The sequence below is a fragment of the Camellia sinensis genome, chromosome 12 (assembly GCF_055761805.1).
Source record: "Camellia sinensis isolate YWXY chromosome 12, ASM5576180v1, whole genome shotgun sequence".
In the NCBI taxonomy this organism is placed as follows: domain Eukaryota; kingdom Viridiplantae; phylum Streptophyta; class Magnoliopsida; order Ericales; family Theaceae; genus Camellia; species Camellia sinensis.
In genome coordinates, this window is record NC_138972.1 from 98,790,625 (window position 1) to 98,815,623 (window position 24,999).

At 38.5% G+C, this 24,999-nt stretch overlaps 2 protein-coding genes across 6 annotated transcripts; both read left to right on the forward strand.

The window, feature by feature from the left end:
* The first annotated feature begins 1,680 nt into the window (after positions 1–1,680).
* Positions 1,681–14,217, forward strand: LOC114294799 (succinate--CoA ligase [ADP-forming] subunit beta, mitochondrial-like). Its single transcript, XM_082897099.1, has 3 exons — positions 1,681–1,905; positions 13,621–13,785; positions 13,990–14,217. Exons 1-3 carry the CDS (start codon positions 1,681–1,683, stop codon positions 14,128–14,130), a joined length of 531 nt encoding a protein of 176 aa, XP_082753225.1. The 3' UTR covers positions 14,131–14,217.
* Positions 14,218–19,914: 5,697 nt separating this feature from the next.
* LOC114294815 (pentatricopeptide repeat-containing protein At5g66520) lies at positions 19,915–24,886 on the forward strand. Of its 5 annotated transcripts, none has more exons than XM_082899360.1 (5): positions 19,915–20,081; positions 20,171–20,312; positions 21,203–21,444; positions 21,547–22,363; positions 23,911–24,235. In XM_082899360.1, exons 2-4 carry the CDS (start codon positions 20,245–20,247, stop codon positions 22,215–22,217), a joined length of 981 nt encoding a protein of 326 aa, XP_082755486.1. In that variant the 5' UTR covers positions 19,915–20,081; positions 20,171–20,244; the 3' UTR covers positions 22,218–22,363; positions 23,911–24,235. The 5 variants fall into 5 exon arrangements, with proteins under 5 accessions (XP_082755486.1, XP_082755487.1, XP_082755484.1 ...); XM_082899358.1 differs by adding an exon at positions 24,425–24,886 and having other exon boundaries at positions 20,036–20,081; positions 20,444–22,363; positions 23,952–24,026; XM_082899361.1 differs by having other exon boundaries at positions 20,030–20,312.
* The last annotated feature ends 113 nt before the right edge of the window (positions 24,887–24,999 follow it).

A 24,999-nucleotide genomic window follows, 5' to 3' on the forward strand; every position in this document is an offset into this window, starting at 1 on the left:
TGTACCACTTCTGCATCCTAAACTTCTCCAAGAATACCAAAAGAAAAAAGCACTGATGTTTTTCTTGGGTATCATATTTGCCCCCATATTGCTGGATTGACAAACTAACCCAGATACCAACCCCTCACCATTTCCATCTTCTACATCCCCCTCTGCACAGCCTCTCAAAATTACAGAGTTACCTATACCACTCTTCACACTTTCCTCTTGATTTTCACAGGTCAAATGGAGCCCAATAAATGACTTGCTTTTGAATCCTCTAATGTAACTTTTTTGTAGATCTCCTGTTCTACCCCACCGAGAGGAATCACAACCAAAGGAGACACAGAGACTGGATAAGATTTCTGAACATTAGATAAATGAGCCCTATGAATCTCCTTAAAATCCCCTTCCCTCTCACCAAAAGACTTTGGCCCATACCCCACTTTGGCCCATACCCCTCCATAACCAACATACCTTCATTGCCACTCCCGGAAACCTCTATTGATCTGCTGGACTGTAAATCTGTTTCAGGATTACATGCACTGTCTTCAACAGAACAGGTTAACTACGATTTACATACATAGATGAAACACACTCCCTCTATTTATACATGCATTCATACACAATGAAACAAAAAGATTGAAGGTGAGATTGAGATCCTTAGAGTGAGAGACAATTGAGATATGAAGGGATGGAGGCTAAAGGTGAAGAGGAAATGGAGGCTCGGTCATGGTGGTGAGGGTGATGAGGTGTACTAGTGTGATGGTTGTGGTGGTGTTGTGCTGGATCACTGCTGGTGTGACGGTTGGAGGGTAGAAGGAGAGAGGGGGGATAGGCTTCAAACCCTTTTCTTTTGTATCTCTATTTACAATTCAACTGCTGGGGAAAAAAATAAAAAGTTTTTCATTTATCCAATCGTAGGAATCTGGAAGAAAGACACAAGATGTATATTGTGATATATACATATATAATATATTAAAAATTGGACTCAGTTTGCTTTCTAGGCCTAACTCAAAAATATTTTAGGCTGAGCAATCCCGGTCCAAGACTGGCCCAAAGACCTAAAAAGTTTGCCTAGGCCCAATTGTTTTTGGGCTGAGCTCAGGTCGCTCTGGTTCAACACGCAGCAGTTGCAGCTCTACTTCCAAGAGGTCTAGAGGCAACATTTTTTCAGACTTAACTATGTGTACAAATTTAGAAAAGGCAAAAGGACAAAAATTGTACAATTGATCATTTATAAGCCAGGCACAAAATGATGCCAAGTTGGTAAAGGAATCCAATGCTGAAATTAACTAAAATGCCCATCAATTGAGAGAAAGAGAGTTGAAATTAACATGATTGGATATATTTTTTTAGTAAAAATCCTTGTTTAATCAGTCAGAAACTATAACCGCTGCCTACCTTGATATTTTGTTGGGTCCTGTTCAAATGTTTGTTTGTGCAGTTAGACGGCTATTTTGAGTGAGATCCTATTTGATTGGTAGCTATAGGTTCATTAGCTTGATTTAAATTACCTGTTTTTGTATATTTTTCCTTTTTATTGCCTGGAAAATGTTGTAAAGTGTAAGGTGCTGTTGGGCGTATTCTGTTCTCCAGCTTATAATTGCTTGTCGAAAGGGAGGAACCAGTATCGAAGACCTTGCAGAGAAATTCCCTGACATGATTATGAAGGTTGTGACATGCTTACTTTCATCAACAATGAGTTGTTTCAAGAGGTATTCATTTTACTTGCAAAGAACTGATTGTTTACGTGTTTTCTGCTCAGGTCCCTTCCCTATTGATGTTTTCAAGGGGATTACAGATGAAGATGCTGCCAAGGTTGTAGATGGATTGGCTCCCACAGTGGCTGACAAAAATGTCTCAATAGAACAAGTGAAGAAGTTATACAAACTTTTCTGTGAACGTGACTGTACACTGTTGGAAGTAAGCATTAGCTTATATTTGTCATGAGCTGCTTGAATTTAATCGTTGATGGGTTTTATTCTTTCAATATCTTAGCTTGAACTTTGTCTTGTTGGGTATACCTCCTTATTGGAGTGTGGGATCCAATTGGTTTATTAAAAGAGGTTTAATTTGGCTTGGTTTAGTATAATATACTTTTATATATTATATTTGAAGAGACCTAATTCAATTTGGTAACAATTAGGACTTGTTTTTTAAAACCCAAGATTCAATATATATATATATATATATATTGTTTTGGGTGTGCCGAAAAGTATGAGATAGATTGTTTTTCCAAGAAAAAAAAGGGACGGCGGCTTTGTTTGTGGGTGAAATACACTTTTTCGAAGTGCTGCGGCTAATACAGTGCATTGGAAATCAATCAATTTGGTGGGAGTGCTTTGGTGCATCTTCGGCTTTCGGTTTTGATTTGGTTTGTTATTTTGGGTCTTCTTCAACTCTGGTTCAGAAGATTTTGGTTCATCCATTTGGTGAGGTCTTTCCTCTTTGTTTATTTGTGATTATTTGGAATTCACCTAAGGGTGGTTTTGTGAGACCATTAGTGTCTCGTTTGTAATCGTTTGGAACTTATTTGGTTGATAGTGGAATCGGATTTCGATCCCGTGGACGTACCTCACATTGAGGGAACCACGTAAAAATTCTTGTGTTGCCTTTGATTTAATTTTTCCGCATTAGTTTTTATTCCCATTGATTGATTTACTTGTGGGGAATCACATCGATTTTCCCTAACAACTGGTATCAGAGCTTACGATTTATTTGGGTTTAGTTATTTGTGTAAATCAATGGAGGAGAATGTGGGTCGTATGTCTAGCTTCAATGGAAGTAATTGGGTAACTTGGAAAACTAAAATGGAGGACCTATTATTTTGTAAAGATTTATATGGACCCATTGAGGGTGATTCTGGCAAACCCGAGGGTATGAAAGATGATGAATGGAATAGGCTTAATCGAAAAGCCGTTGGTGTTATCCGTCAATGGATTGATGACAGTGTGTTTCATCATGTTGCTACTGAAACTTCAGCACATGATTTATGGAAAAAATTAGAGGGTCTTTATGATAGGAAATCAGCCACAAATAAAGCTTTTCTGTTTCGTAAGTTGGTTAATTTAAAATATAAAGAGGGCAGCCCTATTCCTGAACATCTGAATGAAATAAAGAGTATTGTTAACCAACTTGCTTCTATGAAAATTATTTTTGATGATGAGTTGCAGGCTTTGATGCTACTTAGTTCCTTACCCGAAAGTTGGGAGACTTTGGTTGTGACCGTCAGTAATTCAGCGCCCGATGGAGTTGTCACAATGGGCCAAGTCACTAGTAGCCTGTTGAATGAAGAAACCAGAAGAAAATCAGCAGGTTCCTCTCATTCAGAAGCATTCGTTGTGAGAGGTCGAAGCAAAACAAGGGGGAGGAGTAAGACTCCTCATGGTCGTGATCAAAGCCGTGACAAATCGAAAGATGGTTCTTTTTCAAAGAAAGACATTGAGTGCTATTATTGCCATGAGAAAGGGCACATGAAGCGGGAATGCCGAAAGCTCAAGAATAAGGAGAAAAGGCGTGACAAAAGTATGGACAAGAAGCAAGAAGACACAACGGCAGTTACTACCAATGCTGATCTCATGGTCGTTTGTGAAGATGATTGTATCAATTTTGTAGGCCAAGAGAGCAATTGGGTGATTGATTCCGGTGCTTCTTTTCATGTGACTTCTCGAGTTGATTTCTTCACTACCTACACCGAAGGAGATTATGGTTTTGTTCGAATGGGTAATGAAGGTTTGTCCAAGATTATAGGTATGGGTGATGTTTGCTTGGAAACAAATTTAGGCTGCAAGTTATTGCTTAAAGACGTGAGGCATGTTCCCGACATTCGCCTCAATTTGATCTCTACTGGGAAGCTAGATGATGAAGGCTTCAACAACAAATTTGGTGATGGAATATGGAAGCTCACAAAGGGTTCCTTGGTGGTGGCTAAGTGTAAGAAGACTCATACACTTTATTCGATGCAAGGAAAAATTTGTAAAGGTGTTGTCAATGCACTTGAAGAAGATACTTCTACTGAATTATGGCACAAGCGGCTTGGCCATATGAGTGAAAAGGGGCTGCAAGTTTTGTTCAAGAAAGAGCTTCTACCCGGTTTGAAAGGTACACATCTTAAAACTTGTGTTCATTGTTTGGCGGGTAAACAACATAGAGTTTCTTTTCATAAAAATGTTGTTTCTAGAAAAGAAAATGTTTTGGAGTTGATTCATTCTGATGTTTGTGGTCCTTTAAAAGTTAGAACACATAGTGGTGCACTTTATTTTGTTACTTTCATTGATGATTATTCAAGGAAAGTTTGGGCTTTTCTACTAAAAACTAAAGATCAAGTTCTAGAAGTATTTAAGCATTTTCAGGCCATGGTTGAAAGAGAAACAGGGCAGAAATTGAAGTGCATCCGATCAGACAATGGTGGTGAATACATTGGGCCATTTGATGAGTATTGTCGCAGTCAAGGTATTCGACACCAAAAGACAGTTAAGAAGACTCCTCAACAAAATGGCGTTGCCGAGAGGATGAACCGCACAATTGTGGAAAGAACAAGGTGTTTGCTTTCACAAGCTAAATTGCCAAGATCCTTTTGGGGTGAGGCGTTGAAGACAGCGGTTGACGTGATCAATTTGTCTCCTTCCTATCCTTTGAATGGTGATGTTCCAGAAAGAGTTTGGACCGGCAAAGATGTGTCTTATGAGCACTTGAGAGTTTTTGGTTGCCGAGCTTTTGTTCACATTCCAAAAGATGAGAGGTCCAAGCTTGATAGTAAGTCAAGACAATGTATTTTTCTTGGCTATAAGCGTGATGAATTCGGGTATAGATTGTGGGATCCGGTCGACAAGAAAGTCATTCGAAGCCGTGATGTTGTGTTTCTTGAAGACCAAACAATTGAAGACTTTGGCAAAGGTGATCAACCGGAGCCAAAAACTAGTGATCTCATTGACATGGATCCATCTCCTTCATCTTCAGTTGATGATGAAAACGGGGGAGATGTGCAGCCACCTATTGAAGATATAGAGGATGATGTTAATTCTAATGAAGTTGAGCCAGAAATTGAGGAAGAGCATCCTACTCAAGAACCACCACCACAACTTGAGTTGAGGAAATCTACAAGGGACCGAAAACCTTCAAGAAAGTATCCTCCTAATGAATTTGTGTTGATTTCTGATCAAGGGGAGCCTGAGAGCTACCAAGAAGCAATTGAGCATGTAAAGAAAGGTGATTGGAAAAAGGCCATGGAAGAGGAGATGAATTCCTTAGTTGAAAATCACACTTATGATTTAGTGAAGTTGCCTAAGGGGAGGAAAATTCTGAAAAATAAGCGGGTTTTCAAATTGAAGAATGATGGCAAGAATCTGAGGTACAAAGCACGTCTTGTTGTGAAAGGCTTTGGGCAAAAGAAAGGTATTGATTTTGATGAAATTTTCTCACCGGTTGTAAAGATGTCTTCTATTCGGGTTGTACTTGGCATGGCTGCAAGTATGAACCTTGAAGTTGAGCAACTTGATGTTAAGACTGCATTTCTTCATGGTGACCTTGAAGAAGAAATTTACATGGAGCAACCGGAAGGCTTTGTGGAAAAAGGGAAAGAGAAATTTGTTTGTAAATTGAAGAAAAGTTTGTATGGCCTCAAGCAAGCCCCGCGGCAATGGTACAAAAAAATTTTGACTCTTTCATGATGAATAATGGTTTTTCTAAAACCACTTCGGACCATTGTGTGTTTGTGAAAAATTTTCCAGATGGTAAATTTATTATTCTTTTGCTTTATGTTGATGACATGTTAATTGTGGGTCAAGATTCTACCATGATAAACAGGTTGAAATTGGAGTTGAGTAAGTCTTTTGCTATGAAAGATTTGGGACCGGCAAAGCAAATTCTTGGTATGAAAATTGTTCGTGATCGCAAAGAGGGGCTGAATTGGTTGTCTCAAGAAAGCTACATTGAGAAAGTTCTTGAGAGGTTCAATATGGATAAAGCGAAGCCGGTTGGTTGTCCACTTGCGGGTCACTTCAAGCTTAGTTCGAATCAATGTCCTATAAGTGAGAAAGACAAAGAAGAGATGTTGAAAGTTCCTTATGCTTCAGCAGTTGGTTCTTTGATGTACGCCATGGTTTGTACAAGGCCGGATATTGCTCACGCAGTTGGTGTGGTGAGTCGGTTTCTCTCTAATCCGGGTAAAGAACATTGGGCAGCGGTAAAATGGATTCTAAGGTATCTTCGAGGGACTTCGAAGGTGTGTTTGTGTTTTGGGGATGGTAAGCCGATGCTTGATGGATTCACAGATTCTGACATGGCTGGTGATGTTGATTCTCGGAAATCTACTTCGGAGTATTTGATGACTTTTGCAGGGGGAGCTGTGGCATGGCAGTCTAAATTACAAAAATGTGTTGCTCTCTCAACTACCGAAGCTGAATTTATTGCCATTACAGAAGCTTGCAAAGAAGAGTTATGGTTGAAGAAATTTTTGCAAGAGTTGGGTTTGAAGCAAGAAAAGTATGTGCTTTATTGTGATAGTCAAAGTGCTATTCACTTGAGTAAAAATTCTACTTTTCATTCGAGATCGAAACACATTGATGTGAGATACCATTGGATTCGTGATGTGTTAGATTCAAAATTGTTACAACTCGAAAAGGTTCACACAGATGATAATATTTCAGACATGTTGACAAAGACTTTGTCGAGGGACAAACATTTAAAGTGTCGAACTTTGGCGGGTATGGTTGATATCTCCACCTAAGTCGGTAGGGGGAGAATTGTTGGGTATACCTCCTTATTGGAGTGTGGGACCCAATTGGTTTATTAAAAGAGGTTTAATTTGGCTTGGTTTAGTATAATATATTTTTATATATTATATTTGAAGAGACCTAATTCAATTTGGTAACAATTAGGACTTGTTTTTTAAAACCCAAGATTCAATATATATATATATATATATTGTTTTGGGTGTGCCGAAAAGTATGAGATAGATTGTTTTTCCAAGAAAAAAAAGGGACGGCGGCTTTGTTTGTGGGTGAAATACACTTTTTCGAAGTGCTGCGGCTAATACAGTGCATTGGAAATCAATCAATTCGGTGGGAGTGCTTTGGTGCATCTTCGGCTTTCGGTTTTGATTTGGTTTGTTATTTTGGGTCTTCTTCAACTCTGGTTCAGAAGATTTTGGTTCATCCATTTGGTGAGGTCTTTCCTCTTTGTTTATTTGTGATTATTTGGAATTCACCTAAGGGTGGTTTTGTGAGACCATTAGTGTCTCGTTTGTAATCGTTTGGAACTTATTTGGTTGATAGTGGAATCGGATTTCGATCCCGTGGACGTACCTCACATTGAGGGAACCACGTAAAAATTCTTGTGTTGCCTTTGATTTAATTTTCCGCATTAGTTTTTATTCCCATTGATTGATTTACTTGTGGGGAATCACATCGATTTTCCCTAACAACATGTCTCATTTGGACAGATCAATCCAATTGCAGAAACTTCTGATTAACAGTTGGTAGCTGCTGATGCAAAGCTGAACTTTGATGATAATGCTGCTTTCCGACAGAAGGAGATATTTGCTTTTCATGATCCTATGCAGGAGGATCTGTTAGAATAAATATAGAGAGAGAAAGAGAATAAATTATGTATGTATTGATGTATTGAATATATTGAATCTGTATTGAATGTTATGTTTACAGGGTTCAAAGGACTCTCATTTATAAAAGAGAGTAGTTACATCAAGTAGCCTGTAAGTGGCCACCGAAAGGCTAAAGTAAGGGGACACTAATTATTAAAGCTAAACACTAATATATAATAATATACTAACTACCCCCCTCAAAATCAAGAAGGATAGGCACAAACCAACTTGAGTTTGGAGAGAGTAACAAAACAGGAAAATAAACTAATACATAAAATAAAATAGGATAGGAGACACTATATGGTCGTGTCAGATCGTTGGTAAAGACACTATATGGCCATGTCGGACCGTTGTAGCAGCTAACCGGAATCAATATCGGAACAGTTTACGAGGTCATGCCGGACTGACGTAGAAGCTAACCGGAATCAATGTCGGGACAGTTTACGAGGTCATGCCGGACCGACGTAGAAGCTAACCGGAATCAATGTCGGGACAGTTTGCGGGGTCATGTCGGACCGTTATAGAAGCTAACCGGAATCAATGTCAGGACAGTTTACAGGGTCATGCCGGACCGATGTAGAAGCTAACCGGAATTAATGTCGGGATAGTTTACGGGGTCATGCCGGACCGTTGTAGAAGACACTGTGTGGTCGTGTCAGACTGTTGAAGCAGAAAAGATATACATAGATAGATATATCGCTCCCTCAAAAGACGTGCCCAATCCATCAAAAGGCATGCCCGACATGATGGCGTCTAGCGGCGCGCGATGCGCGTGACCGACAAAGCGTCGTGTCGCCTCGGCTTGTGCTCCTGTGTTGTCTATATAAACCGAGGCTGAGGCTGAGGCTGAGGTTATGCACAACAAACCAGTTGAAACATCTTCGTTCTCTGAGAGCTGTAAACCCTGAAACACTCTGTAACCCCCTAATCCCCGGCTTGTGCTGCCTCTAATATGGCTTATTCTTCTTCCCGTGGTCCGCTTACTCTGTTTCCTGACCTGAATGATGCCACAATAGAGATAACTGGTTTTGTCGCCCTGGAAGCGCAACCAAGCACCCCTAGACCGAGTGCCTGCCTTTGCTCCTTTGAACTTTCCGATACCGTCAGTGGAGTAAAAAATAGCAACATAATCGGACATTAAAGCGAACCATTTTACGTTGAAGTCGTGCTTGGAGACAGTGACTGCGGTCTCCAAGTTGTCACACTGTATAGCGATTCCGGGTTTTACCCCTTGTTGTATAGTAACCCGGACTTGGTTCCGTGGATGTTAGCAGTTGTTTATATCTTGTTTACATCCTTTCGTACTTTGTATTTGAGTTTATAGGATGTGTTGGGCGTGTTCTGAACAGGTAGGTTGAGTTTTGGTCTCAAGTGTAGTTGTCTAGGTTTTAGGTGTTACGCTCGAGCGGAGTTTGGTTTTTGGTTGTCCGCTTGAGCGGGCCTTCTTGCGCTCGAGCGGGATTTGCACACTCCCAGTATCTCATGTCCCTGCAAAACTTCTGCAGGTGTGTTTTTCACACTCGAGCGGGTTTCCTACGCTCGAGCGGGTCGCGCTCGAGCGGGTATGTTGGCGTTCGAGCGGGTAGTGCTTTGTCTGTGAAAGTTCTGGGAGGGGGAAATCTACGCTCGAGCGGACTGGTTTTCGCGCTCGAGTGGATGTATTTTATTCTTGTGTCTTGGAGCTCGAGCGGGCCTTCTTGCGCTCGAGCGTGTCCAGATTTTTGTGCTTGACGCTCGAGCGTTCTATTCTACGCTCGAGCGGAAGTGTCGTATATCAGTGGGCAGCTAAGCATTTTTGAATCACTTTTTACATTCACTCTCTCTCTCTTACTTTCTAAAAACACTTTTCAGAGCCTCTCTCTCTAGGATTTCCCTTCTCTCTAGGGTTTGATCTAGTTAGAGTGTTCTCCTATCCTTCGGCCTTTGTAAAAAGCGTGTTGATCGTCGATGACTTCGTTTTGATCCGAAAATTTTAGAGTTTGGAACACTTTGGTTTTGGTCTTCTTTCCCATTTGAGCTCTAACTTCGAGGTAGGGATATCCTACTCCTCCTTATGAGCTTTGTCTTAAAATTTTAACATTTTGATATGTTGGGGATTGTTGGATAATTTTGAGAAAGTTTGGGTCTTTGTGTAATTTTACAAAAGATGGAGTTTTATTTATATAAGCCTATATGCATGTTTAGCATGGAGAAATGAGATAAATGTTGGGTTATTGATAGAAATGGAACCTTAGGGTTGTTTTGTTAATTATGGGAAATGCCCTAATTACATTGATGAATTAATTTGCGAAATTAATTTTGAGAAATGAGAAATTGAATTGAAAATGTTGAAATTGGGAACATATGGGATTAAAGGGTGTAGTTGGATCATTTATCACTCACCTAGTTGAAATGTTGATATTTTATCCATTTGGTGCATTTATTTTCTGTTTAGAAATAACTGCTTTGGGATATCGGTGGAGGATAGTCTTGATTGTTGTAGACAATGCATGATGATTAGGCAAACCAAAACTAATCGATTGAGTATGCTATCGAGTATAGCGGTTGGAATAATACATTAACTTTATGTATTGATTGATTGTGTATATGATTTATGTTTATATACATTGTGTGTGGGAGGAGATAGGGGATGTACTCCACGGTTTAGGGGAAGATAGGGGATGGACCTCTAAACCGGATTTCGTGTGACATTGATACAGCACTACAATGTGTATCAAGTGTGGGTTATGGAAGTGTTTGAATTGATTTGATATAGCACTAAAATGTATATCGTTATCAATTGTGAAGTATAGAAGCGTTTCTAAGTGTTATTGATACAGCACTAAAATGTGTATCCATCATGAATTTCGAAAGTGTTTTAAAGATGAGTCTAAATCTCATTAAGTTATTTGGCTATGTTCTAAGCCTTGTTTTCAAACTCAAAGTTGAATAAGAAATGGAAACTAAAGTGTGCCATGGGCATGATTGTCGTGAAACTGTAATACGACATACGTTGGAATACAAGTGTGGACCATCTATTGAATGCTATTATTTTAGTCATTGTTTATAGTTGGTTTAGTATATTTCTACTGGGCTGTGGCTCACCCTTTATGGGACATCATTTTCAGGTACAAGTAGCATGCCACCTCCATGGACATAGCTTGGGAGGCTAAAGATAGACAGACAGACTGTTTCTGTTGTTTTGTTTTCTTTTGATGTATTACATGTGTATCAAGTCAAGGGCTTTCTTTGTATAGAGTTAGTACTCTCTTTTTTTTGTAACCAAGTGTTGACTTAGAAAGTTGTAAGCCCATAGGGCATTTACTTTTGTTGTCAACATGTAATACATTTTGTAATGATTACTCTGATGGAATATATTTATGTTTTACTTTCTTGTGTCTAAGCATGCTATTGTTGGATGATTTATGGGTTTATTTTGAGGGCGTTATACACCGGCTGCAAAATAAAACGAGTGAGGTGCACCAGGTAAATGCCCAACTCGCTCTGCTCCAGTGCATGTGTAGGGATGCACAAGCAGAGATATGTATGCTGAAGGCGGAAAACAAGGAGCTGAAACGGAAGTCCACCATTATGTTCTGATTCGGAGGTCCGCTATATGCTGCGGTTGAGGAGCAGCGAGGAGGCAACTTGCTTGGTGGACTTGGAAGCACGGAGGCAGCGCCGGTAAGGGACGCCCAAGACGGAGGCAAGAGGAAGAGACCAACGGAAGAGGCGAAGAAGTGAGGTCGGCGGGTGGCCATCTGCAGAAAAGAAAACAAACCTTTAGTTGTTGTGGGTGTTGGATTTGTTTTTTTTGGTTTTGTTTTGTTTTGTTTTTTTTTTTTTGGTTGTTGTTGTTGTTTTTTTTTTTCTTCGTGGAATGAAATAAAAGAAAAATTTGAAAAATCAGAAGTGGTTGGAATGTATATATATATAGATATATATAGAAAATAAAAGAAAGTTGAAGAGAAGGATGTAACCCGGAGTAATAATAATAATAATAAAAAAAGGGGTATCATGGAGTGGGCGGTGGTACAAAAATATTGTTTAGAAAAAGAGGGAGGTGGTGGAATAATAGGTCAAAAGGTAGAATAAAAAAGAAAAAAGAGCACTTGGGTTGGGTCATGGATGCTGATTGTGTTTATAGTAATAATAATAATAATTATAATAATAATAAAATGAATGAGATTTCAAAGAGCAGAGAGAATGGACATGCATTAGGCATGTGAGGTGTAAAGTGAAGGATAAAATAAAAGAAAGAGATAAGGAATGTGATGATTTCTGTCTCTTGGCACAAAAAAAGTACCACTCTCTCTTCCTAACCACGCTCTCTCCCCAATCTGTGCCAGGCCAGGTAAGTCCCAAGTTCAGTCACCGATCGGAGGTTAAGTTCTTTCCTCAAAAATGGATTTGATCTCTGCTTCTCCGACTTCGGGCTTCGGTGCCAACTCTGTGTTTGCTCACGTTGTTCGCGCTCCTCTTGTTTTGACTGTGGTGAGAAAAGCAGAGCAGATCCTTGTTAATGATAGCTCCTGTGTGAAGGAATATCTTCCCATTGTTGGACTGGCAGATTTCAATAAACTGAGTGCTAAGCTCATATTGGGTGCTGACAGCCCTGCTATTCAAGAGAACAGGGTTACCACTGTCCAGTGCTTGTCTGGTACTGGCTCATTGCGAGTTGGAGTTGAGAGCAAGTGTGTTGAGTTGCTTGCTGCTGGTGTGTGTGTGCAGGATGGGCATGGAGTGAGTGAAGTATGGCTGCATGTGTGTAGCTCAAATTAATGCCCACCTCCCATGCACACCGCGAGAGAGAGAGCTCTCTGTATATAGCAGCATCTCTGGTTCATCTCAGAAAATAATTGAGAGAGAGAGACCAGGCCCAAGAGAGTGAGAGAAGTTTCAGTTGTTGATAATTTATTTTTATTTTTTTAGAGAGAGAGTCAAGAGCCGAGAGAGAGGCCCTGCATGTGTTTGTGTATATTGTTTAGCAGATGATGATGATGACGAGGATAAGGAAGAGTGGAGCAGCGTTCAATAGCTTGCTCAGATCTAGCACATTGGCGGTCGTAAACGCCTCATCCGACGACGCAAACACCGTCACCTTGCCGCCTTTCAAGTCGGTGATGTTGACGGAGCGAAGGAGTTCGTGGTGATGACGCTGTTGCAGTTGTGTGGCGAGAGTGTGAGGAATAGGGGTTTGCTTGTCAGGGAAGGTGGGATTCCTTCATTGGCAGAGAAGAGAGCTCAGCAAGTTGATTGAGCCATTGTAAGGCAGAGAAGAGTTCAGCTATGGAATTTGTGGCAGCGGAGTGAAGGTATGTGTAGAGGTCCAGCGGGCGGCCAAGACAAGGCTGCCGTCTGCCGGTGAAGCAAAATTATTAGGTTCTTAAGCTCGCTCTGATACCATGTTAAAATAAATATAAAGAGAGAAACAGAATAAATTATGTATGTATTGATGTATTGAATATATTGAATCTGTATTGAACGTTATGTTTACAGGATTCAAAGGACTCTCCTTTATAGAAGAGAGTAGTTACATCAAGTAGTCTGTAAGTGGCCACTGAAAGGCTAAAGCAAGGGGACACTAATTATTAAAGCTAAATACTAACATATAATAATATACTAACAGGATCCTCGTGAGGTTTGACTATAATCTTTTTTGAAATTTGACACATGAAAATGGGTGACACTGAGAATTGATTTTAAGGTCTGGTTATCTTGGCACGTACTGAATTTGGCATACAACACCAGCTATTAGCTTGTGATCCCCTGCCATACTCAAAGGGGGAGGTGCATGGTTGATGTCCTAATTGGGATGAGGGGGCGCATGTGTCTTGTCAAAGACAGAAACAAAAATTGGAACAGTATTAGGCTCAATTTTGTTGGGTAAATTCATAGTCACATACCAGAAGAGCAATGCCTAAGAAAGAAGAAACATAAAAGTTGCAACTAACACATACAAAGGTGGTTATAACTCTTTGTGTATGTCATTTTTGTCGTATAAAGTGTTCATAACTGTTCATTTATATCATTTTTGTTGTGTCTTCAACTTCTGACAGGTTGCTGCCGCAAAAGCAGATTTGAATTATATTGGCCTAGATGGAGAAATTGGTTGCATGGTGAACGGTGCTGGATTGGCAATGGCGACAATGGATATAATTAAGTTGCATGGGGGTACTCCTGCCAATTTTCTTGATGTTGGCAGGAATGCTTCTGAAGGCCAGGTAATTCTTTGATTTTTTGGATGCTTGCTTATCTTGCTAATAGGAGTTGATTGGCCTTTGTATTCAAGCACAGTGCAAGCATATGCTTTTGTGTTTTTCAATTTTTTCTTGCAAATAGAAATTTTGCTATATTCTGATGAAGAATGCTGATATTTGTCAAACCAAAAATAAAAATAAAAATAAAAAAATGTATGTGATGCATAGGTTGTGGAGGCTTTCAAAATTTTGACTTCCGATGAGAAGGTGAAAGCAATTATGGTGAACATATTTGGAGGAATAATGAAATGTGACGTAATAGCAAGTGGAATTGTCAATGCTGCAAAACATGTGAGTTTTTGCATCTGACCGATTCAGGTTATATTCATGACAATTGCGCGATCTTTTAACTACTTCCCTGTTTTTGCCAGTCAGTTTTTTGGCTTTGGCCATTAAATCACGATTTACTTTTATTAGATAAACTAATATTTGAAATATAATTGTAAGTACTATATAATTTGATAAAATCTGGTGGTGTGAGAAATAAAATTGGGTAATTGAGTACTTTCTTCTAATTAAAGGATGAAGAAATCCTCGTTTTCAGTTCAGTGGTACTGAGAGTTGAGTTCCTTGGCATTTTTCTGGCCTGCACTAAGATCATTTATGACCGTCTTGTTGTAATTAGTTCTTGCATTTATTAGTGTGTATAAGGATCGTGAGCAATAGTTCTTCGCGTCTAAAATTTTGGGGCAGATACAATTATTCACTTCCTTTGACAATACAACTGGTTAAAATTTTGTTGAGGGCAAAGCATTGTCTTTCAATTATGAGATGTTTATGGTGTACATATGAGTCTGACTACTCTGTATCAATTCATTGTTTGGGCCTTTCCTTAATAGTCATTGATGCAATCCACGATACTCGTTTAGCTTCCAGTATTTTGATTATTAACAGCCTATTAAATTGCAGGAGGGGAATCATATTTGATTGACACAACAAAACAGATTGAGTCACATTGATGAATTAGATTCAATCTAGGGAATAAAACAAAGAGACCGACGGATATTTAGTATCATGTGGTATTTTATTTTTAATTTTTTAGGAACTGTCCTACCTTTTGGGCATGTAGTGAGAGCCATAATTGATCATCATGATCATAGTTGTTAACATCCTCATCGTCATTATCATTGTATTATTCCTATTCTTTTTCTGTAAACATAGTAAATTAGAATGGTTAGTTGGGTGCTAGCTTAGGACAGAGTAAGGATGATAAAATGATTATTTAATGTGGAGGTGCTGATACGAACATTCCTAGGAGGGAATTCAATAGTTTATTTCATAGTCTCCACATGTTTAGATTATGTGAAACACGCAGTTGATTTAAAGGAGAAAGAATACATAATTGGAAACCTATGTCATCCTAATTTGCAGTAAGTTTTTAGATGTGAAATTTCCTTGTCTTTCAGATGATCTCAGGGTGAGTGCACTAAAATTGACGGCTAAGTCTCATATGCAAGTTTTTTTTTTTCCACCCCCCTTATATTTGATATTTTCTTCATTGCTCTTGGGTTCAAGTACGTCCCTCTCAAACATTCCAATCTCACGCTTCAATTTTTTGCTTATGCATATGATTTTCCCCCCTCATTTTCGGTGATATTCCACAAAAGTGTGACTTTGATGTGATGTTTTGATCTCTAGTTGATCATTCTTCAACTTGAAAGCAATTTCAATGAGTGAAAAAATATCTAAAAAATCTTTTGATTTGATTATGAATGGTAATTTTACTTATATATTCAATATACTTGTAGGCTTTGGCTATTAAGAATTCGGAGGAAAGGAACACAAGATTGGAAAATATATGTTCAAGGATTTGGAATTTGGCTCACAATAAGAAGCGGGCTTTGCTCTTAATCTTTTGTGAAGTTAGTTTTTTGTTTGTGATAATTTGAATAAATTTGGTGTCTTGTGATTGGGGAGTCAATATGGTAGGTGGGTCCAAAAAAAAAAAAAAAGAAAAAAGAAAAGAGGTTTGTAGTCTATATACTTGATGGATTACAAGTCGTGTTTGTTGTATGGAGTTTTATTGTCTAGAGATTGGACATCAACAACTTTTCTACTCAGGTTGATTTTCATTTGTAAATTCTAAAATAGGAGTAATCTAGAAATCTTCTTGTTGTTGATGTTGAAGATTGGCTCAGATTTGCTGTCAACAATGGTTGCGGTCAACAATGGCTGCTTTGTTTGCTTTGTCAACAAAGGCTATTGATTGAAGAGCTTGGTTCTCCCATTGCATCTATAAATAGGTAGTGAATTGGAGGAATTCAGTGTGGTGAGTAGAAGAGAGAATACAGAGCAGAGAGAGAGAATTATAAAATATGTAATTCTTTGTTCCAAATATAGTGAAATCCGCTGCCCGTGGACGTAGATGACTTGCCAAACCACGTAAATCGTTATGTATTCTTACTTGTGTGCTTGTGTGTGATTGTTTTTTTGCCTCTTAGGCACAACAAATTGGTATCAGAGCATTGTTGTGCGAAAAACAGAGTGTTTTTTCTGTAAATTGAAAATTTTGAAGTTGTCGGGCGAGCGGGGGTGCTCACGAAGTGACCTTCCCCAATCGTACCCAAGTTCCCGAGCCGAGGCAACTTTGGTGATGACGTACACGTGGCCTTAGGCAACGAGTTAGGGTTTCCTAAATTTCCCAAAATAAAATATTTAGGTGGCAACTCTGTATCTGGCAAAGCAGTCTATGTTTGGCACTTCTTTACAAAAATCTGTTTTCTAAAACGATTTGTCGGATTTGGACTCTTTGGTGATTTATCAATCTCACATTGCACATTGTGAGATCAGATTAAGAACCGTGACAATTTGAGAGTCTTGAACTGTAGTGAGCCCAATTGAACAGAACGGGGGTTCATCCTCCCGGGACGTTCGAGGACGTCTACAGTCATACACCTGCATTTGACATGCTTTCAATGTCTTAAAGAGTTTATGTTTTATGCCTCATGAATGGATCATTGTGTATGCCTCTATACTTAGGTTTTTGGGATGTCATCTCAGTGGGTTTTTGGGGTTATTATGCCATGATATAACTCTTATTTTTGTTGGTTGAGTCATCACATGCTTGGTCTTAATAGGTGTAGTATAATCCACCTTATTTGCCTTGTATGCATCATGCCTCATACTCGCCATGCTAGCTTGTTTTGGCTTACTTCCATGCATGCTTTAGTCTCATTTTAACATGTTCTAGGACTATTTTGGGTTGCCTTTGCCATATCCTTCATGCTTTGTATAGCTGTAGTGCAATTGGCCTTGCTAGCTTTGTGTTTTGATGCTTCATGCATGCTATATTTAAGCTATTTAGATGATTTGGCATCATTTAATGCTTCATTTTAGAGCATGTAGAATTGCCATATTCCCACTTCATTCATGCTTTAAGTATCTTTGAGTGTTGTGCATTATTGCCTAGTTTATGGCTTAGCTTGTATGCTTGCGTGCCTAGGTATTGGAGCCTTCATCTCAGCATGTTTAAGTCTTTGTTTAGACCTATTTAACCTTTGTCCATGTTTGGTTCAATCATTTGTGCCATGTATTGCATGCCCTTTGTGTAGTCCCTTTGATGGCTTTGTGCCTTAGGTCCTCTTGCATGCCTACTTGTGTTGTTTGAATGATTTGATATCATTTCACACTTGATTTCAGAGCCTTTAGTGTTGTCACACTTCCATGTTTATCGCTTCTTTATCATGATTGAGGTTTGTGTTTTGAGGTCTAGTTGTTAAACCATTACATTGTGCATGCTTATATATGCTTTCATGCCTTAGTTTTGATGCATTTTAGCCACTGATTTGGGCATAGTTGAGGTCTGCCCATTTTGGTTTAAGTCCACCTTTGCATGTTGTTGCATGCTTGTCTTGCATATTGTTGTATGCTCGCTCCATCTTTGCATGTTGTCGCATGCTAGTTCCATTACATGTTGTTGCAAGTTTATTACACTGCATTTTGCATGATTAAGTCATATTGCATGATTGCATGTTCGAGTTAGCATTGTGTATGCCATCCCTGCATTGCATTGTTGTTTGGATTAAGTATTAATCCGAGCACGAGAAACGAGGAACGTTTCATACTTCAAGTGATGAAACGTGTCTCAATTTTCGGTCGCCGACGCTCTTGATTATCCATGATAGAGTTCTAGGCATTTATGTGTTTTATTTGTGCATTCATTTCGCATTGATTTGCACAAGTTGGATCTTCAACCATCATGCATTGGGATGCGTGATTGATGGTCTTGGATCCGACTATGTCTCTCCCTTGATGTTTTGAGGTGACATGGGGTGGCATAGTGCGTACATACCCTTGGGAGGCCCTCAATTTTCTCTATTTTGTGCTCTGCTGCAGCTCGGTGTCACAACACATCAACGGCCGGCAGTCCTTCATTCTTGGCCGACAGTGTACCATCTTTGGCCAGCAGGTGGTCGGCAGCATCTCTCCATGGCCGGCAGGCCACTGATGCATTCCCCAGACTGGTTTTGGTAAGTTCCAGCAGCAAGGTCTCAAGGACACCCTGCAGACAGAGCCTCTAAAGAGCAATCGGAGAGCTTACCGGGACAGGAACTGAGCATGCATGTTCACCTTCTTCAACTTGCCGAGGCAGCATTGTTCAATTGCTTACTTGTTAGTTAGTATTTGATTTTGTAATTTAATTAGTTAATTTGTTGATTAATTAAGTTTTGTAATAATTAGTTGTAGCTAGTTATTCATTCGGTTATGTAATAGTTAATTAGCTTGTTAGTTAGTTAATTAGTTGGCATGTATTATTCATTCGGACCCTCCGTCGAGAGGGTGAATTTTGTAATAAGTGTGCGTGCGTGTGTGCATGTCTTCCAACCTCACGTTTTTCTCCCTTTTACTTACCTGCTTTTGATGGTTAGTCTTAGGGCATATTTTATTTAGCATCCTCATGCTATGCATGTTTGCATCATTAATCTACATTGCATGCACCGGGCTCGGCGCATCATACTAACTGCATCGTATTTCAATTCCAAGTTGAATACATGTATCAATTATCGCATCTCATATGTCATCTTAGAATGGCCGAGCCTATTTCTAGTTGCATTTCGCATGTGTTACATTAGCCATCTTAACATGAACTAGGATCATGCATTGATTACTAACTAGTTTATATTTTGACTCGGAATACATTGTAAGTGTTTATGCTTTAGCATCCTTGCATGAGTGTGAGTTTTGCCATGACAGCATGCTTGCCATGACAGCATGCTTGCCATGAGGCTATTTGCTTAATTGTTTTAACTGCCTGAATGTCTGTGGGTGAAGGTTAGATTACTTGAATTGGAACGATTCATTAAAATCCGTGTTTTAGCCTACTTGCGAGTAGCAAACTTCAAACCATTTCCAAACAAACGGATTTGCGATGCTTTGTTCCAAATTAGGCGATCTAGTCTATACTTGTGTGTTGTGCGCATCACATAGTAATTCTAGCTAATTAACCGGAATAAGAACGCATGTGTTTTCAAAAACAAGATATCATGCTTAGTACAGGCCGATCTTTGATCGGGCGAGCGGGGGTGCTCATAGATGACCTTCCCCAATCGTACCCAAGTTCCCGAGCCAAGGTAACTTTGGTGATGACGGACACGTGGCCTTAGGTAACGAGTCAGGGTTTCCTAAATTCCTCCAAAATAAAATATTTAGGCGGCGACTCTGTATTTGGCAAAGCAGTCCATGTTTGGCACTTCTTTGCAAAAATCATTTTTCCAAAACGATTTGCCGGATTTGGACTCTTTGGTGATTTATCGGTCTTGTATTGCACTTTGCGAGACTAGATTCAGAACCATGACATTTGAGTCCGAACTGTAGCACTGAAGCTCGAGGGCGCGTCTACACCATAATTCCATATTCAAAAGAATATTCTATGTAGCACTTTATTAAGTGTTCCATATTTTGTTCTCTTTCCAATGCTTATTTCATACTTTCCAAAGAAAACATAAAAAGTTTTTAGAACACCCAAAAATTAAACTATACATTTTGAAAATTATTTTGAAAATTCCCCAACACACGAGTCGAACAGCACCGTCTAGTTCGATTAAGGACCGGAGGCTCCCTATTTTTATATATTGATTGATTTCTTCTTTCATTGGAGGCTTTAGTATCAAGAAACCTGTAATTATCTAACATGCAATGGAAACATATATATGATATTATACTTATCCGGCAAAGGTATTAAAGCCAACCTTGGAGCCAACTGAACAATGATTTTCCACATGCATCATTTTGCTCTGATTTGGTATTTTTCCATTTGGAAGGTCACAATTTCCACCCTTATGTTCTTCATTTGATTAGCATTTCTTTCAGATTTTGCTGTGTTTTTGCTCTGATTTTGCATTTTCTTTAGATTTTGGTGCGCAGTTCAGAAATAGATGTACTGACATATATAGAATTGATTACAAAGGTGAAACATAGTGGTTGATGGGATTAGTGAAGATGAGGCTTTGCAAGGAAGACACTCTGATTGTCAATATGCCAATGGTTACTTGGTAAGTGTAAATGGAACCCTACCTATCTAATCTTGTTTGGTTGTTGAGAAAATTGAGGGATGATAATGGGACAATAGATGAAAGTACAATATATGTATTGATTAATTTTTTTTATTGCTATCCTCTCTCAGGTTACAATCTTTGATGAAGTAGGTTTTTAAGCATACAAATATTTGCATTTGATAATGGGAGTGTTATTTTTAAATTAAAAAAAAAAAAAAAGATTCTCATAACCAATCCAAACAGAAACCAGTCTCAAAGCTGTAGACGTTTGCTTGAAGTTCTTAGTCCAACACCGTACTCGAGCTCTCTCTTCTCACTATAGCTTCAAATTTCAAAGTTCCCATGCGCATGAGTGGAATTCTCTTGAAACCCATCTCGAATCTCCCCTACCTTCGTCTCTTACAGAGATGCTCAACCATGGACGAACTCAAACAAATCCATGCCCATGTAATCACCAGTGGCCTTGCTCGTTTCACCTACACCACCAGCAAAATCTTAGCCTTCTGTGCATTATCCGAAACTCACAACAACATGAACTACGCAGAGCCAGTTTTTAACCAAATTGTTATACCCACTATCTTTGATTTCAATTCTATGATAATGGGTTACTCCAAAAGCTCAGATCCCAAAAAGGGTCTTCAAGTTTATGCCCAAATGCGATGTCAAGGCTTTGAACCAAATGATCACACTTTCCCTGTTTTAACCAAAGCTTGTTCTTGTATATATTCACTGTATCAAGTTCATGGTCAAATAATGAAGTTTGGATATGGTTGTGATGTTTATGTGATTAGTTCTATTATACTTATGTACTCAAAATTTGGAGCAACCAATTTTGCTTGTCAAGTGTTTGAAGAAAGTTCTAACAGAAATGTGGTCTGTTGGACTAGTCTTATTAGTGGGTATTGTAGTAATGGGCTTGTCAATGAGGCTCGTGAAGTGTTTGATTCGATGCCCGAAAGAAATGATATTTCTTTTAGTGCAATGGTTTCTGGGTATGTGTGGAATGAGCGTTTCAATGAGGCGATTGAGTTGTTTCGCAAGTTGAAGAGTTGTGCTAATGTGAGGCCTAATAGGTCTCTTTTGGTGGGTGTTCTTAATGCTTGTGCGGCTGCGGGTGCGTTTGAGGAAGGTAAATGGGTTCATGCTTATATAAATGAGAATTTCTCAGAGCTTGAGCTTCAGTTGGGCACTGCACTAATAAATTTTTATGCAAAATGTGGCAACATAAAAGATGCAGAAAATATCTTCAAGAAAATTCCCTACAAAGATGTGACAACTTGGAGTGCTATGATCTTGGGATTAGCCATCAATGGCAACAATGAAATGGGGCTTCAGCTTTTCGCAGAGATGGAAAGAAGGGGGCCAAAACCAAACGCCATAACTTTTGTTGCAGTTCTCACTGCTTGTAATTGCTTAACTATTGTGAACAAATCATGGAGATTATTCGGGCGAATGAGTAAAGTTTATGGTATCTCACCAGTGATTGAACACTATGGTTGTATGGTTGATCTTCTAGCCAGGGCGGGACAAATCAGAGAGGCAGAGATTATGATAAAGAGCATGCCAATGGAACCGGATGGAGCTATATGGGGGTCTTTGCTTAATGGCTGTTTGATGCATGGTCATGTTGAGTTGGGGAAGAAAGCAGGGAAGCTTTTGATCCAACTAGAGCCTCGACATAGTGGTCGGTATGTCCTTCTAGCAAATATGTATGCTGCAATGGGCAGCTGGGAGGGTGTGGTGAGGCTGAGGAAAATGATGAAAGATAAAAAAGTAGATATACTTCCTGCTTGGAGTTTCATTGAAATTGATGGAATTGTACATAGATTTGTTGTGGATGATAAGTCTCATTCTCAATCAAGCGATATCTACAGTCTTTTGAATCATCTTATACGGATTTGATGTCATTATGTGATGAATCAGTGTAGGCAATGATTTCATGATCTTTCGCGATCCTGCAAAGCTCAACAAAACAATAATTTTGATTCTAATTGGGGTCTATTTCCAGCATACCCTACAGAAAGTTTGGTCATGGGACAATACAATAGGTATGTATTCTCAAGCATTTCATGGAAAGTACTTTCTTTGTTTGTTACCTTAACTATTTATGTATCTTGATGATATAGATTTCTTATCCACAATCAGAGAGAACACTTTTTGTTTGGTATGGAAGAAAAACTGTTTGACAAACATGACCACATCTATCCAATTGTGAATGGTTTCACTACCTAAACATAGAGAAAAGCCAAAGGGGATTGAATGAGTTTTATCTCTTGTATTTATGTCAAATGGTTGCACTGATGTCACAGAGCCATACTCAGTGGCACCATTGTTGGTGGGTCTGCCAAAAGAAATTTAAAATAGGATAAATTACACTTTTCATCCCTATAGTTTTATTTAAGTTTTACTTAGATTCTTATTATTTTGATTTACGTAATTTGGTGCCCACACTAGTTTCAATTTGGTCCTTCCATCTAAATTCCCATTAAAATTTTCTCTATATACAACTCAGGAGATTGACAAATATCCTAAAATCGTTAATTTTAACCTTAAACTTGAACGAAAGAATCAAATTGAACTAAACTTAAAGTGTAGGGACCGAATTATTCAATTTGAAACAATAAAAACCAAATTTAATTCAGATCAAACTGCTAACGTTTAGCTGCACTTCTTGCAAACTCTAGGAATTTACAGTTAGAATCCAAGGTAGTTGGTAAATGGCAACCATTGCCTTACTATCTAGACTATCAAAAAGAGATGACGTTGAAGTTGAGCAATAATTTTGCTATAAAACATCAAGAATGAATAAGCTGACTTGTTTAGGGGAATTCAAAGAAGTTGCTTAAATCTGTCCAAATAATCTAATAAACCAAACGAGCCATTACCAAGTCAATCATGAAACCCTTCATGGATATTTCTCTAAACTGCTTAATTCAGTAAACATGTTTTCACCTACAAGATATAGTCATGTCTTCTTTCAAGTGAAAAGGCTTTGTTGAGTTGAGTATATCTGAACTTCATTGATTTCTTACTGGCAATTGTATATTCATCCTTCAAATACAATAAATATTAGAGATGATACAGGTTTTACTTGTGGTTCTAAAGAAGAGGAATTGACTGATAGGCCTAAAAAACACTCTATTTTGATTGGATATCCATATTTTAATGTGTATCTTTTTGTTGATGGATTTGTGTGAGATGACCTCCAGAACTCTCTCCTTTGGTATTTCACTCAAACACATCATTCAAAATTCAAATGATGCAGCAAATAGCTGCTATGGAAGACTGAATATGAATATTCCACTGTGAAACTTTTCAGTCAGTGAGTTGAACAATTGATAAATCAAAAAGAAAATTGACCAGTATAGCTTACAAGGGTTCAATTAGGACAATTAATTTGTGATGGATGGGTCAAATTTTGCTTTCTTGGTCTGTAACTTTTTTGGATTTCTTTCTATTGTTGGTATTTACTTGGTTTAAACAAACTACAAGTTGTGTTTGAACCCAGTATATTTTTTATGCTATCTTGTTTGTTTTGTGACTTTATTGATCTAAGAATTTAAAGTTTTAGTTTTCCTTCCCCCGTTCTTATTAGGTTATTGGAAGGAAGCTCTTTAATTGCTGCTATTCTATCAGTTTATGTATTGGGGAGGGATCTGAGGCAGTTGTGAAGAAGCAATGCACTGGGAGTGCCAAACCTGGAGTTCCAAGGTTTGTCAAGAATTAACTTTGTTTGTCATGTGCACTAAGATCATTTATGACCATCTTGTTGTAATTAGTTCTTGCATTTATTATTGTGTATGAGGATGGTGAGCAATAGCTCTTCGTGCCTAAAATTATTGGGGACAGATAAAATTATTCACTTCCTTTGACAATACAAATGGTTAAAATTTTGTTGAGGGCAAAGCATTGCCTTTCAATTATGAGATGTTTATGGTGTACATATGAGTCTGATTACTCTTTTGCGTTAATTTGAGTTAAACCAAGTGAAGAACTACTTTCTCTGTATCAATTCATTGTTTGGGCCTTTCCTTAATAGTCATTAATGCAATCCATGATACTTGTTTAGCTTCCAGTATTTTGGTTATTAACAGGGTTCTAAATTGCAGGAGGGGAATCATATTTGATTGAAACAACAAAACAGATTCAGTCACATCGATGAATTAGATTCAATCTAGGGAACAAAGCAGAGAGGCCGGCGGAGATTTAGTGTCATGTGGTATTTTATTTTTAATTTTTTAGGAACTGTCCTACCTTTTGGGCAAGTAGTGAGAGCCATAATTAATCATCATGATCATAGTTGCTAACATCCTCATCGTCATTATCATTGTGTTATTCCTATTCTTTTTCTGTAAAATAGTAAATTAGAATGGTTAGTTGGGTGCTAGCTTAGGACAGAGTAAGGATGATAACAATGATTATTTAATGTGGAGGTGCTGATACGAACATTCCTAGTAGGGAAGTCAATAGTTTATTTCATAGTCTCCACATGTTTAGATTATGTGAAACACACAGTTGATGTAAAAGAAGGAAGAATACATAATTGGAAACCTAAGTGATCCCAATTTGCAGTAAGTTTTTAGATCTAAAATTTTCTGGTCTTTAGTTGATGTCAGGGGGAGTGCACTAGAATTGATGGCTAAATAAGTCTCATATGCAAGGTTTTTTTTTTTTTATGTCTTCC